General features: G+C 35.2%; 1 protein-coding gene across 3 annotated transcripts in view; it reads right to left on the reverse strand.

Annotated features, from left to right (window-relative positions):
• ABHD17C (abhydrolase domain containing 17C) overlaps positions 1-16176 on the reverse strand; it is a 67818-nt gene that overhangs the window by 8053 nt on the left and 43589 nt on the right. The window contains exon 2 of one of the 3 annotated variants that reach the window (XM_027851821.1): positions 12750-12908. The exons of the other annotated variants lie outside the window; for them this stretch is intronic. Within the exon in view, the coding sequence (XP_027707622.1) occupies positions 12750-12908 (159 nt within the window). The remainder of the gene's footprint in view (positions 1-12749; positions 12909-16176) is intronic. 3 annotated transcript variants of the gene reach the window in all.

A 16176-nucleotide genomic window follows, 5' to 3' on the forward strand; every position in this document is an offset into this window, starting at 1 on the left:
GGCTCATTAAAATTATAAAGCATTAGGTTTCATTTTATTGTTCTCATAATTTACATTATTACAGTTACTCTTCATATGAGTTTCCTAGTTCTGCTTACTTTAATATTGGCCCCCTCTCCCCCAACTTCTTCAAGAAGAAATGGCAAACACTGATTCTTCTCAGTCATGGGAAGGTAGCCCTCGGGGGTTGGGACAAAAAGATAGGAAGCTGCAGAGGGGGCTAGAGAGGAAATAACTTTTGTGAATGAGGGAAAGGCAATCAGAAACCCAAAGGGGTCCCCACACTATGCTAGGAGGCTGACGATGCTTAGTTTTTGGAGTCTGTACGAAGAGGGAAACCAGAATTAAACTACTAGAGATATAAGAGAAAGGAAGAAAAATCAGAAAAACAAGAGGTAAAAGCTAGATATAAACCAACTCTCAATCAGATAAAACAAAAAGAAGGAAAAATGAATAAAAAAATCTAAGAGAGGCCAGAACATAATAAACAACTACTATGCTATAAAGGAAAACGAACCAAAAATTCCTGATGAAAATAAAGCTCCATGGACTCTCCAGAGATCATAAAACAACTGAAATTTCAGAAGAGTTCAGAAGAGGAAAAACATTTTAAATCAGAGCTCTCAGTGCAGAATTAAAGAAGTCAAAATGGTTAGAAAAAATCAGAAAATACTGTGCAGAGCAAATGACATCTGGAACCAAAAAAAAAAAAATTAAAAGTAGAAGGAAATTTGGCAGGAGATGCAAAAAGCAACAACTTTAAAAAAACAAGTGAATTCTCTATAAGCTAAAGCAATTGACGACAGGATGTGCAAAGATTACAATGATCATAGGTCTTCCAGAAGAACATGATAAATACCCAAACTTGAATATCTACAGTTGGAATTAAAGTAAGAAAATTGCCCAGTACTTTTGAATAGACAACAAAATACCGATTGAATCTACAGATCACCATTTAAGAAAAATCCCATGCTTAAGAATCCAATGAACTACTTCACAATTTCTATAACACAACATTTTGCAAGCAGTGAAAAGAAAAATATTTAGCTATTAAGTAAGGCAGGAAGAAGAAGAAAACAAGCAATATTAAGCACTAATAAGTGCCAGGTATTGTGATAAGCACTGAGGAAACAAACATAAGCAAAAAGAGAGTCTTTGTACTCAAGGAGCCTACATTCTAATGGGGAAAGACAAGACACAACAGGGATCTGAAAAGCAGAATGGCTGGGAGTAGGGGAGGAAACCTGCCTGTGCCCCTCCACAAAAGGTAAGCTCCTGGAAGAAATAACCATTGGGAGAAGGGGATGGGTCTTACAGAGGACTATTCAAGGTGAGAAGACCTAAAGGATAGTTGGATTTTCCAGGGTCCTACACCAAGGGAATGAGAAAGTGGCAGAGGCTTGGTTTTGAAGCCCAAAGCCAGGAGGGAAAGGAAGGCTGTCACATGGAACCTCCAAAAGAAGTTCATTACTGAAAACACCATATAGGAAAGACAATTAGAGGATCATTCAAACCACAAAACACCGAAGAATAGAATGGGGGAATAAAGCTAAGGAGCTCAAGATGCAATCCAAAATAATGTATTCTATAAAGTTGAATCTAGTTATTAATGAAAAATAGTAAGTCCTTCAACAAAGAGGAATTCGAGGCAGTCTTGTGAAAAAACTCAAAAGTGAGCAGAATATTTTGACTTACTGGCCAGAGAAACAAAAGATAACAAAATACAATTATCAAGGAAAAAACTAAGTAGTATAAACAGTTCTCTTGTGTTTATAGACAATTTAAAAAAGAGAAAAGCTGAACTAGGAGGAAGGAAAGAACATATATAAAGATTGTTGGGGGAAAAAAGGACCTGATACCCTACAGATTCAAGGGGAATTTATAGAATCAAAAGAAAGGAAGGAAGAACTGATTTAGTACACTTTGTATTAAATCTCACACCCCTCTATAAGAAAATCAGTATATTTTGCAGAAGGGTTAACACAGCAGGAAATGTCACTAGGGAGAAGGAAGGTATGAGAAAGAGGGGCATTGGAGACAGACTTCCAACCAGTCCACAGGGATAGTAATTTTCAACAAGAGTGATGGGCTGTGGGTGAGTAAGATAAAACAATGGAGTATTGGGGTAAGGTGAATAGAAGGTTGATTTTGCCCTTGAAGAGGAAAAGAAAGGGAACCTACAAATAATACTGGGGAAGAGAAGGTTTATGTATATCAAGGAAATGGGACCTGATAATGAATTATGTCTAGGGAATATCTGAACACTAGGAAACCACTTTGTCTGAAAAAAAGGTTGTACCCTCTGAGAACTGCATTCTACCCCAGAAAAAGGGATCAATCAATCAATCAATCAATAAACATTTATTAAGTGCCTACTATGTTCTAAGCACTGTGCTAAGTGCTAGGGATACAGAAAAAGGTAAATGACAGTTACTGCTCTCAAGGAACTTACAACCTAATGGGAGACAACATGCAAACAAATATATAAAAAAGCAAGCTATATATAGGATAAGTGGGAAATAATTAACAGAGGGAAGGCACTAGATTTAAGAGGGGTTGGGAAAGATTTCCAGTAAAAGATGGAATTGTGGTTTGGACTTAAAGGAAGCCAGAAAAGTCAGTAGGTGGAGTTGAGAAGGTAGAGCATTCCTGGCATGGGAGATAGCTAGCCTGGAGCTGAGAGAGGGAATGTCTTGTTCATAGAACAAGGCAGGAGGTCAGTGCCCGATCTGGTGAGGAGTAAGAAGACTGGAAAGGCAGGACAGGGCTAACTTATAAAGGGCTTTGAATTCCAAACAGAGCATGTTGTATTTGCTCCTAGGGGCAACAGTGAGCCTGGGAGTTTAATGAGTAGGGACGTGACATGGTTGAACCTGTGTAAGTATGATGTATGAGTCCTCAAGAGCATTATGTATCCAGGGAAGAAGGGAGTACATAAAATTAGAGATCAGACAACCTGACCCCCAAGAGTGGTGAATGATCACGGTAAGGTCATATCGGACACATGGTGATACCCACCATACAACATCGTTTCCATTTGATGCTGCCTACTTCCTGAATGAAACACAGAAGAAAAATGGGAAAATGGGGTTGGCTCTATAAATTTAACATCATAGAAATTAATAGAGAAGGGTGTTCCAATTTGTTATCCCAAAAGTTCTACTCTCATGAGAGGTATAAAGAGAATAAAAAAGTAACAAATAAGGGTCTAGCTAATGAATTGGAGAACAAAATTTGGAACACACTCAAAGAAGAGGGAAATAAATCCTTCACAATCTGGGTTTATCTTACATCACCAGGCTTATTGTATGTTACTCTCTTTCACACATGCTCTATCTTCTAGTGCAAATTGCCTGTTCATCCCACATATAGGAACACAGTATTTCCTATCTCTGTTCCTTTGTAGAGGCTGCTCCTCTTCTGGGGAATGCTCTCCTCTTTACCTCCACTTCAGAGAATCCCCTCACTCCCTTCAAAACTCAGCTCAAGTGCCGCCTAACTCCTGCAGGAAATCTGTCCTGATCCCTACCAGCTACTAGTGCTCTCACTTCGAAAACTACTTTGTATTTTGTTTTCTATGTACATATTGTTCCTTCCCCCTCTGCTTCTCCTTCAACCTTACTCCAAGAGAACACAAGCTCCATAAAGGATAGAGTCTGGAACATAATAGGTGTTTAATAATAAATTCTTGTGAATGCATAGAACAAAGCAAACTAAAATGTCTTGGAATGTAACCAATAGACAGAAGGTAGTGGCAATACTCTGCACCAAAAGAGAAGAGGAAGGACAGATAACTAAATGATACATTTAAAAATTTTAATAAATTTAAGGAACTTAACATAGATAAAAAGGAGGGGAAGGACATGCTTATGGGAATGAGTAGCAGGGACTAATTCTTACATCAAAGTACTCTGAGCAAACTAATCACAGGGACAAGGCTCTGACTTAAAAGAGGAAAGGGATTAAAAACCCATATACAGGAAAGGAAAATACAAGCCTAACAAACAGAAATGTAATTGTGAATAGACTAAACAATCCAATAGAACAAAAGTGACAGAATGGATAAGAAAATAAAACCCAGTGATCTGCTGCTTACAAGAAACATGACACTAAATACCTGTGTGACCTTAGGAAAAGCACTCAACATCCCTGGGCTTCAGATTCCTTATCTGGAAGAAAAGGGATTGAATTCTAGCTCATTCTAGCTCTAAATCTATGATTCTATTATCAAAAAATACACACTTATAAAATGAAAATGAAAGGCTGGAATGAAATTTATTGTGCATGAGGTGATTTCAAAAAAGCAGACTTGCAACTGCTTTATTAGCCAAACAAAAATAAAAAAATCACAATAAAACAGAGAAATTCCATTAAGCTTAAAGGAACCACAGACGACATGCAATATCAATACCAAATGCATATGCAACAAATGGTATTACATGTAAATTAATAAAGGAAGAATCAACTGAATTTTAAAAGCCAACTGTAGTTGACTTTAGTCTTCCTCTATCAAAAGTGGATAAATCTAAAGAAAGCTAAATAAAAACAATATTAGAGACCAGAATAAACAGTAGAAGTTATATGTGAAAGATTTATGGTATTTTCTACAAAAGAACATTAAAGAATATACATATTTCTCAGTATCATATTATACATTTACAAAAAAAAACAGATCATGTGACAGGATATAGAGCAATAAAAATTAATGTAAAAAAAACAGGAAACACTAAACATATCTTTTATATGTTTAAGATAGCTTTTGACAGAGGGGAACAGCAGCAAAAGATGAAGATGTAAAGAAAGACTTAATGACAATCTGTGTAATGAATGATCCAAGGCACAAATTAAAGAAACAAATTAATAACTATGAAAATAATGATGAAAAATGGCAAAATTTTGGGGATGCCAATAAAGCAGTCCTCGGAGGAAAACTATACCTGAAACCATAGATTAACAAAATAAAAAGAAAGCATTAACGAACTAAGTAAACAAAAACAACAAAGGACTGACTCAAAAGAAGGGCAGAAATTGCTAAGAAAATTAAAAGCTGGCTCTCTGAAAAGAATAACACAAAAATCAATAGACCATTAGCTACCCTGATCAAAAGGAGGAAAATCAAATTAACAAAATAAAAGATGAATAAGATGGCATCAGGACAGACATAGAATAAAAATAATTATCATAACCTCAGAGGAATTACCGGCTAACAAAGCTGATAATATAGAGTAAATGAATTATTACCTACAAAAATATAAAACACTGAAATTAACAGAACATGGATATATTAACATATATATTAACCTATTAACATAAGCAACCTCAGAAAATAAATCTGAACAAGTCACAAAGAAAGGAGCTAAGAAAAAATTCCCAGTTTAGAAGAATTTATTGGTGAATTCTATCAAGTGTTCAAAGAGCAATGAATACTTATGCTACGCAAATTATTCTCAAAAATTAAGAAAACACTCTATTCATAAAAAGAAACAGGAAAGGATAAAGTAGAGAAAATATTACCACTAATGAATGCTGATGCAAAAAATCTGAATAAAATCCTAGCAAAAATACTATAGCAACATACAGCAACATATCTAAAAAATTATTGACGATGATTAAGTTGTGCCTATACTATGGATACAATGATGGTTCAACATCAGGAAAACTATTAACTAATAGTAAAAACAAAAACAACCAAGCCCATATATTGATAGTTGTAGGAAAAAACACAACTTTCACTTATGCTAAAAAAACACAGAAGGGCCATAATTTAATATAATAAAAAATATATATCTAAAAACAAAAGCCTACACTACATGCAGTGGGGAAACTAGAAGTTTTTCCAATAACCACAGGGATAAAGTTCTTTCTCCCCCTTCTTATTTCAGTTTTATCCAGCAATAACAATAAAACAAGAAATTAAAGGCATAAACACTAGTAAAGAAGAGACCAGATTATCTCTATTTGAAGACAATAAAGTTTACTTAGAAAACTCCAAAGAATAAGCAAAGAAATTGAGATAAGTTTCAATAAAAGAAGCAGGATACAAAATAAATCTACAAAAATCATCAGCATTCTAAATGTCAATCATAATAGAAAGGGAAATTACATTTAAAATACCTGCAAAATGCATAAAATATCTGCTAGTCAAACTATCAAGATATGCTCAAGACTTAGCAAGTTACAATTATAAAACATGCTTTTAAAAATGAAGAATGAAGTAAGTAAAAGTAAAAATGAAGAATGAAATAAATAACTGGAGGGATATTCACTGTCATGGCTGGGCCATGTAAGAGTTAGAGTAGGGCTTCTTAAACTTTCTACTCACAAGCAATCCCTTTTTGTGTTTCATAGCATTCACTGGCACTGCTTGAGCGTGACACCATGTGCAGTGCAAAGTACACATGCCATGTGTTCAAAACCAAGGCTGCAGTGAAGCTGTACAATACAACACGGTCAAAAGCGCTGCCAGAAAACACCTCGGATTCATTATGCATTTGATTTTTAATTAATTTTTGGTTGTTGCACATTCAGAAACCTTTTACTGTTGCCAAATTTTTCACGACCCTTTATGGGCTTGTGACCCATAGTTTAAGAAGCACTGAAGGTACTACCCATCAAACTACAAAGGAGACACTTACTAGCATTCGACAGAATAACCAGAAAATTCATTTGGGGAAACAAAAGGTCTAAAATCTCAAGTAAAAATCTCGAATAAAGGGTAAATAACATTTCTATACCTCAAATTATATTATTGAACAATAATCATTAAAAATTGGTGCTGATTAAAAAAAACATAAGTAGATTAATGAAACAGACTAGATAAATGAGAATCAGAAACAATCAATATGTATCCCCAGGGCATGGCATAGCACATGGTAATTTTGTTTATTTGTTTTGTTATGACCTATGATTTCTGAGAAAACTCCCAGTTAATTCATATCAGTGTTGTTCTGCAGCTACTCAGTCTTAGAATTAGCTGTCTTAGAGTTGGAAAAGATCCAGGAGTGACTTGCCCAGAATCACTAAGCCAGTATGTGTCAAATAGAACTTGAACCCAGGCCTTTCTAACTCCTAAATCAAATCTATATCCAGCATACCACATTCTCTCACATTGACTAGAACATAGTAGGTGCATAATAAATGCTTGTTGAATTGAATTGATGTCAGTATACTTACACAAAAGGATGTCAAAACCTTCCAATATGACTAGCTACACAAAAGCCTTTCCTGATTTTTCCATCTATTATCACACTCTATTTGAAATTACTTTGTATTTACTTTTCTACACATGTATCCCACCGTTCTGTCAATGAAATGTGAAGTCCTTGACAAAAAAGGCCGTTGCACTTAGCACAGTGCACTGCACATAGTAATTACATAATCAATGTTTGCTGAATTTTTGTTGTAATCATGCTATTACAGAGGTGAAAGTTAGCATGAGAAGAAGGGGTAGAGAGCTGACCTCTGTCTGGATGACCTGGGTTTAAGTCCTGTCTCTGGAGAACTCACTCTGACTATAAGTAGCAGAGCAGGTAGCAATCCACATTGCTGAGAGGAAGCAAAGAAAGAAGAGGGAAAAGAGAGGAGAGAAAGGGGGGGGGGGAATGAAGGAGACAGACAGACATACAGAAATGAAATCTCAGGTCCAGTTAAAAAAAAAAAAACCTGATCTTCTACTATACTATCCTCTACAAATGATGTACTTTGATTGTCCTCATGGCATGCAGGTGACAAGATATTGGAGTTCTTAGCCAATATAGTACAAGGGCTGACAAGTTCTATCATACAGAATATGCTTCAAAATGGCTTCATGAAAATTAATCTCATTATGCAATGTATACACAAACTTTGAAAACCTGCACAGTATTAAATACTGTTAATAAAACTCCATAATTTCCCCAAATACTGTACTGGTGACTTATTTTTCTATTTTGAAATAATTATTTTTTCTTTTATAAAGCATATTTCCTTTCAACTGCCAAAGCTATTGTAACATACTGGAGAGTATGGTACAGTAGAGAGAATATGGACTTGAAGCCAGGAAGACCTTGGCTCTGACACTTACTAGTTGTATGCACATGGGTGGGTATCACTTAGCCTCTCTAAATTTCAGTTTCATCAGCTGTCAAATGAAGAGGCTGGATTGGTGGTCTCTAAAATTCCATTCAGCTAACGATCTTACTTAGGTTCAAAAGACTTCAGAATTGGAAAAGCCATCTTAAGGATTATCTACTTCCTACTTTTCGAGTCTTCTTATGCATTCCTTCCTTCCATGTACTCTATGGCCCTGCCATCCTGGCTTACTTGCTGTTCCTCACATGTGATAATATATCTCTGTGTTTTCACACTGGCTGTCATCCATGCCTGGAACACTTCACCTCTGCTTCTTGGAATGTATGGTTTCCTTTAAAACTCAGTTCAAATGCCTCTATAAGAAGCCTTTCCCGATCTCTCAACTGCTAGTAGCCTCCCTCCTAAAATTATCTTGTATTTTTAAAATATATTCTGTAGAAATTACACACACAATCTTTCTCACAATCTCTCTCTCCCCCATCAGAGTGTAAGATCTGTGAGGGCAGGGACTAGCTTGCTTTTGTCTTTGTATCTTTTATTTTATTGCACAGTGACCAACAAAGAGTAGATGCTTAATAAAAATTTTTAAAAAGCAAGGTGCTTTTAATGATTAATCCACTCCAATCCTCTCAATTTACATCTGATCATACTGAGGCCCAAAAGAGATTGTAACTTTCTCAAGGTCACACAACTGCGAAGTAGCAAAGGTGAAGTTTAAGCCCAGGTCCTCTGACTCCAAATCCAGTGATCTTCACATGATTATCAACTGAGATAATACATTTAAAGGGTTATATAAAATTTACAGTGATATGTGAATATCAATTATCATACTGTGAATCACTGTTTGGAGGAAAGGGGAACAAAGTCAGAGCATAATATCACTAGATTTTCCAGTTCAGCTTCAATAATCTTAGTTTCTTTTAGGTTGTACCAATTAACATGATTCCAAGGAATTCCACCCAGAGGATCAAATATTTTCCCTTCTAGAAAGAGCTAAACTATACCTTTTGCCAGATTAGCTCTGTGCCACGAAAAGGATCCTGGTTTCCAAGCTATCCGATAAAGCACCAATAAAATCCAATAAATTACTTTGTGACTTCATAATTTAGCAGCTTAGCTTACATGTATAAATAAATACACACACACTACTATACATTAGCCCAGAATATCACATAGTTTGTATACCAATGCAGCACTAAAACTACATATACTGAGAGGCATCTGCAGTCAGGCTTGAAGTCAAGAAGGACTGGATTCAAGTTTCTCCATTCCTTGCGATCCCTCCCCCCAACCATAAAAGATTTACATGCACGCATGCACACACATACATGCACATCCACACTGTGTGACCCTATGCAAGTTACTTTACCTCTTAATGCCTCAGTAACTGAAATTTTTAACTGTGTAACAGCAAATACGTGTAAGGAATTCTCCTAATATTGCTTTAGAAAAGTTCAGGACCATTTTACATATAGGCAGAATAAGCAGCCACCTACCTGTTAAGATTAGAAGACTGCTAGGGTTGATTCCCACCAGAATGTCTCTTTCACTAGCCTACCCACAATGCCTGAAATTGCATCATTAGAAATATACTCTTTTGGGTTACAGGTTGACTCCACTTCTAGATTCAGTGCCTTTTAGAATCTGCTTTAAATCAAACCACAGTAGGGTGAGAACACCCACTGACAAAACTGAGGGGGTTAACATGGTAGAGTTTATAAAGTACAGGTCTTCATTTTAGGCAACATCAAATGATCAGAGGTGAAATGCAATGCTAGTAAAAAGTAAAAGTGGAAATTCTATTACGGAATCCTTCTTTGTTGGCAATAATAAGGTTTTTTTTATTAGACTGTAAATTAATTCACAAACATAAGCACAAATGTTATTAAATCTTGGCTAAACGCCCTCTTCAAAGAAACAAAATAAAGGGATGGTTAAATGATAGGTTCATAATTGGTAATGGGAAGGCTTTAGATGTTCCTTCAAATGGCTATCTTTGGCCTTATTTATCTTTATATCGCTTCTGGAACCCTGTGGGTCCTGACACATAGTTTATAGTAAATAAATACTGGATGAGTAAGTGAATAGAATAATGAATTAAGATAACAAAAGAACAAATTTACTTGCTTTACCAGTTATATATACTTGCCTGGCCTTGAGCTCATAATATATATTAAACCTCAAGATTTGTGAAAGAAAGGAAATTTAAAGAACAAATGTGACTTCTGTTGATTATAAGTTTTGAAATAAATACCCAAATTAACTACAAAGGAAGATGCTACCTGCATCTAGAGGAAGAAATGACAAATAGAAGTCTGTATAGTATGGTTTTATATTTATATATAAAAATACACACACACACATTTTTGTTTAATGGTAGCCATCTCCAGGGTGAGGAGAGGGGTGGGGTGGGGTAGGGAAGAAAGTTACATGATAACTTCATTTTATATACATACATACACACGCACACATAAAAAATTAAGTTATCATGTAACTTTCTTTTAAATATATATATGTATGTATGTTATGTATGTATGCATGCATGTATGTATTTTTGGGAGGTAAGTGGGGTTAAGTGACTTGCCGAGGGTCACACAGCTAGTAAGTGTCAAGTGTCTAGTCTGAGACTGGATTTGAACTCAGGTCCTCCTGACTCCAGGGCCGGTGCTCTATCCACCATGCCACCTAGCTGACCCTAACTTCATTATATATTTAAAAGGAAAAGTAAGTTGTATCATCTGGGTGATTTGTACATCATCATATACAATAGATTTGCAATTTCATGTGAAAAGAAAATTTTTTAAATGAATAAATAACCTGTACTTGGAAGCCAATCAGCTGTGATGTACAGAATAAGCCAAAAGCTGTGTACCCTACGTTGAACATCAATTAACAAGTAATTATGGAGCACAGTTTACCCCCAACTGATTAGAAGGTTTCTTAAAACAACTAACATCTTACACTTCTTCTATAACCCTCATGATGATTAACATAGTACTGAGTATACTATAGTCCTACAATAAATACCTGTTAGTTGATTGTCTGATCTCTCCTTCCTGCTCCACTGTAATAGAAAACCAAGGCAAGCAACGTGGATAGCTATCTGAATAGTGTTTTCCTTGTATCCTCTGATGCATGTAGAAGGAGCCAAGGGGCTAAATCACATGAGGACAATAAAGATGAAGCTAACAACTTCTCTTCCATAGCAAAAAGATTAATATCCTAATTGATTTTCCCTCTTCTTTCACTTTTTCCCTCATGTTAATTTTTATCTTTTTTTATCCTCCTCTTCATTACCTTTTACTATCATCTATCTTTTCTTTCTATGCTCTGCTTAATAGCTTTCTCTTATTTTCTCATCCTCCTCCCCTTCTTCTCTCCATCTTTATTATCGAAATCAAGCAACTATTTTTCACATACCAAAAACTCTGTTTTCTCTGTATGACATGTCATGAAAAATTTTAACTTTAGGAGATATGAAATAATGTTGGAAAACTGGCAGAACAAAGACAGTAAATTACTTTTAAATGACATTCTATAGATTCAAGAGACATATCCTGAATTACGGGAACTAAGATGGAAGTGGAAATTTTGATAAGATTCTCCCACATACATGTAGCAAACAGCTTGTTCTATACCAGATGTTTTCTTGGACTCTTTTGGTTGTTATATCCATCCTCTATCCTCCCACTTACTAGGTTGGCTGCACCTAAAAAGTGTTTTACAATATAACCTTGATATAGCCATATAAACTTGGAATTGGTCCATAAAATGACACACTGAAGAAACCAGAATAGGGAAACAAAGAATCCAACATAAATCAAGAAAATGATCAATAATGCAATCACTATAGCAATACTAAGAGTATAAGAACAAGTTCTATATCCAGACTCCAAACTGGTCAAATCAATTCTTTTACCCTCTTAGACCCTGGACCATATTAGCTATGTGATTGAAGTGGTAGAAATGTAAACTTTGTTCAGAACATACAGATAAGTAGGTCTCTTAATTACAAAGGTAGGATGCTTTAATTCAATTCAGCAAACACTTTTAAAGCACCTACTATGTCCAATGATTTATCCTACCTTCTGGAGGGACATGGAATTGTATCTAATTTGTAGAACAAAATCATTTCTCTGTACAACCTCCAAGAATTTGGCCTTTATCACAATTTATACTGGATACCCCAGTAAATTCCAGCTGGATCGAAACCATCCATCATAGAAAGAATTCCAGAAAAAAAAGGAAGAAAATGGAATGAAGTATGTCTCAATTATGTAGGGGGGAAAGAATTTTTTAATTCAATAATTGGAAGGAATTTGGGGTAGAAAGATGGATATCTAGACTATGTAACAATAAAATTTTCTAGAGAAAAATAATTAAAATTAAAATAACAGGCTGGAAAAATATTTGAATACATATGGCAGATATGAATTTGACCTACAAAATGGATAAAGAATTGTTTAAAAGTCACAGTAGTAATTCACAGTTATTAAAAGATAAATGGTCAGAGAATAGTATAAGTAATCTTCAAAAAAGGAAATACAAACTGTCAATAATTACTTTTTAAAAATGCTCAACTTCACTGATAAGCCAAGAGATTCAAATTTAAAACAACTTCCAGGTACCACCTCACACCCATCAAACCAGCATAAATAAGTAAAAGCAATGAAACTCACTGCGGCGGGATTGTGGAGAAACAGGTACATTCATTCATTGCTGGTGGAATTTGCAAACTTGTAGAATCTTTTTGGAGAGGAATCTGGCAGTACGCAGTAAAAGTTATAAAAATAATCATACACCCTTTGACCCAATAATTCCATTGTTGGTAAAATACCCTGAAAGTGTTATCAAAAACAAAAACAAAAAAAGAGATATCTGTTCAGACTGTCATAGCAGCATTATAAGTAATTGCAAAAAACTGGAAGCAAACTAAATATCCAACAATTAGGAAATAATTAAATCAACTGTGCTCCATTAATGGGATATGATAATGCAATTAAGACTAACAAGTATGAGGAATACAAAGAATTCTGGAAATAATGAAAACCAAAAAAGTAGAAGTAGGGGAATGGAATATACACTAAGTTCATATGAGAAAAAGTACATGAGAACAAAAGGGTAAAGAATCTTGATGGTAAAATTTCGGTAGTGATTGCAATGTGATAGTTTACGCATTAAAGTTAATTTAAATATAAACAGTTAAGCAATTTTGGTTGTGCTCCATGTTAGGTTTCTAATCAAACATTTCATCAAAACAAGTAAAAAATCATAATGCTTTAAAAATAATTTAGCCCTTCAAAAACCCCATAAAGAGAAGATACTCAACCATTTCACCTTTAGGTGTTCCAACCTCCTAACTCTTCTCAGGCGACTGCATTTATCATATGACTCTGAAGTTTTGGGGTAAAAGTGCATTTCATGTTAAAACTGATTAATGGGCTCTTGATAGACACATACTCTAGTACCAAAACCACAAAAGGGCCCCTAAAACTCAAGGTCCCTCTGAGGATTACAGAATTCTTCTCAGATAATTAATATAGTATTAAGTAGCTTCACATCATTGCTGGCGTAATCTATTTTAATTTACTCCTCAAAAGCTTCATATACAACACATGAGATTCCTTCATGATGAAGTGATCCTTCATAGAACATGCCCCACTCCCGGCTTTAAAGACTCCTTTATCGTTTATTGATTAAACTTATTTATTTCTCTTCAGCAGTTCTTATTAAGAATTCAGATCAGCTCCTACTAATGTTGACAACCAAAGCAGCCTGACAAGGGAAAACTTTTTTTTTTCTTTTTTCAAATTGATTTAGCTTCAGGAGTAGGGTGGAAAGAAGAGGATTTAGGACAAGGGAAGATGTAAAGGAACAGAACAATTCATCAAATATCACTTACTATAAAATAAGGAAAAGCACAAAGAAATGTTATGAAACCATTACGACAGCAATGGTTCCCCAAAACACTTTGATTATCAAATGTAACCTAGATAAGCACTGCATTATTATTAGTTCTATAGGGTACAGGTCATATATAATATATGTATCAGTGTTCCAAAATTCTTTAAGTCATCAGACATTTATTTCGCTCTTATTGTGTGAAGAGAGCTGTGCCAGGAACTGGGAGGTAGGAACATACAAAAGAAATGGACACCAAATTCTTACCCTTAAAGATATGAAAATATAAAAGTATAGAACATGTATGCATAGAAAACATTTTAAGAACATTTGTAAAATAATGTGATTTTAAATGAACATTGTACAGTTCATATAAGGGAAAAAGGATAAGAAGTAGACTGCTTATTGGAAAAATCTGGCGTATAATAGGAAAGAATAAGAAGACAGGGGCAAGCAGGGTCAGGTGAAAGTTCTCTTGATCTGTGATCACCTCCTCAAAAAAGGGACTTCCCTACTCTATTCTTCCCTTTCAAATAAAATGCAAGATTAACTCTACCGATTTAGATTGGAGCTGGAGAAAAAACAGACCTGGAAAGGTCAAGTTGTACACCCAGTCACACTATCATCACTGACAAAGCCTGGATTAGAATACACATCTTTTGATCCTTTGACTCCCTAGTCACTGTTGCTTTCATTAAATCATAAGATGTTAATGATTTAATTGAAATAAAGACTATGTTTTGATACATTTATGCAGGCAACAGTAGAAGAAACACTATAGAATACTTGAAAGATTCAGCTACCTTCCCTCAAGCACGCTGAAATATAACACAGAGTTATGAGTCCAATTACCAATGATATTATTTTGATTCATAATTTTCAAATCTCTAAGACTGCTACAACATATAAAGCAACCCCACTTGCCTGAGAAATTAGGCAGGTGCTGATTTTAGAGGCCTTGGAACCAAAGACTCCTATTTATTACCAAAGAATTGACTGGACATATCCATTGATAACTTCATGACATAATCAGATACTGAAAACCATAATCATATTTACTGATATCTAATAATGGCAATAAACTAATAAGTGATATTAACTTTTAGTAGTTAAAATTTCCATGAGGAACAAAAGAATAAGCTATTTTTAGATTACATATCAAACACCAATCACCTTTTAGTGAAACGGCTTTAATAACAAACCCAAGTATTCACAATCTAAGGTTTATGGATATTGATTAACTACTCAAATAAAGTGCCTTCATCTAATAAAAATGGTATGTCTGATCATAGAACTGATTTGGTTTGGACTTTCATGATAGGAAATTATGCATGGAATTCTCTTGTGACTGAAGAAAAACATTCCTCCAAAACATACTATGCTATTGAATGAAAATCTATATAAATCAAATTTATCTCAAGTAACATTGTAGAGGCATCATGGCGTAATGGGACACAGTGCAGGATTTAGAGATAGGAAGAACTGGGTTCAAATCCTACCTCAGACACTAGCTGTGTGAACTTGGGCAAGTCAGCTAATCTTTGTGCCTCGGTTTCCTATTAAATAAAAGGGTTATACCTGAGGACCTCTGAGGTTTCTTGTAGTTCTGAATATATTATACTATGTTTACAGTATCATAGGATCATGTCTCAGATAGTTTCTCATTAAAAATTCAGCATTAATTCAGTGAAGATTTACTCAGTGCACACTACTTTTTAGGCTACTATGCTAAACATACAGAGACATACAACGATAAATTTAAAAGTCCTTAATCTCAAGGAGCTTTCAAAATAGTGAATATGTAATATAGTATAAGGAGTGATGAGCTTGGAGTCAGAAGAACTATGAGAAGGCAAAAGATTCTTGTCTCAGCAACCTCATTTATGAGACTTCAATTCCCCAGTTCCTCTAACTTATCTCAGTCTATGGAAGAAAGTAGGGGCCTGCCACGCCAATCAAAGACTGTGAAGGGAGTTAAGCCTGGCCCTCCCACAATATGGAGCAGGATCAGGGGCTGGACTTGAATCAGGACTACAGGACTACAAGAAGAGCTAGCAATCAGTGGGTGACACCTCCAACTTGACACCCTCAACTTGGCCTAGAATGCTGGAGAGGTAGGAGATATCCTTGCCCTAGATTAATGCCCCTGTTCAAGACTACAATAGGGTGTCTTAAGCAAGTGATAATATGATCTCAATTCCACTA

This window comes from Vombatus ursinus, unplaced genomic scaffold (genome assembly GCF_900497805.2).
Source record: "Vombatus ursinus unplaced genomic scaffold, bare-nosed wombat genome assembly UNPS02009205.1, whole genome shotgun sequence".
In the NCBI taxonomy this organism is placed as follows: Eukaryota; Metazoa; Chordata; class Mammalia; order Diprotodontia; family Vombatidae; genus Vombatus; species Vombatus ursinus.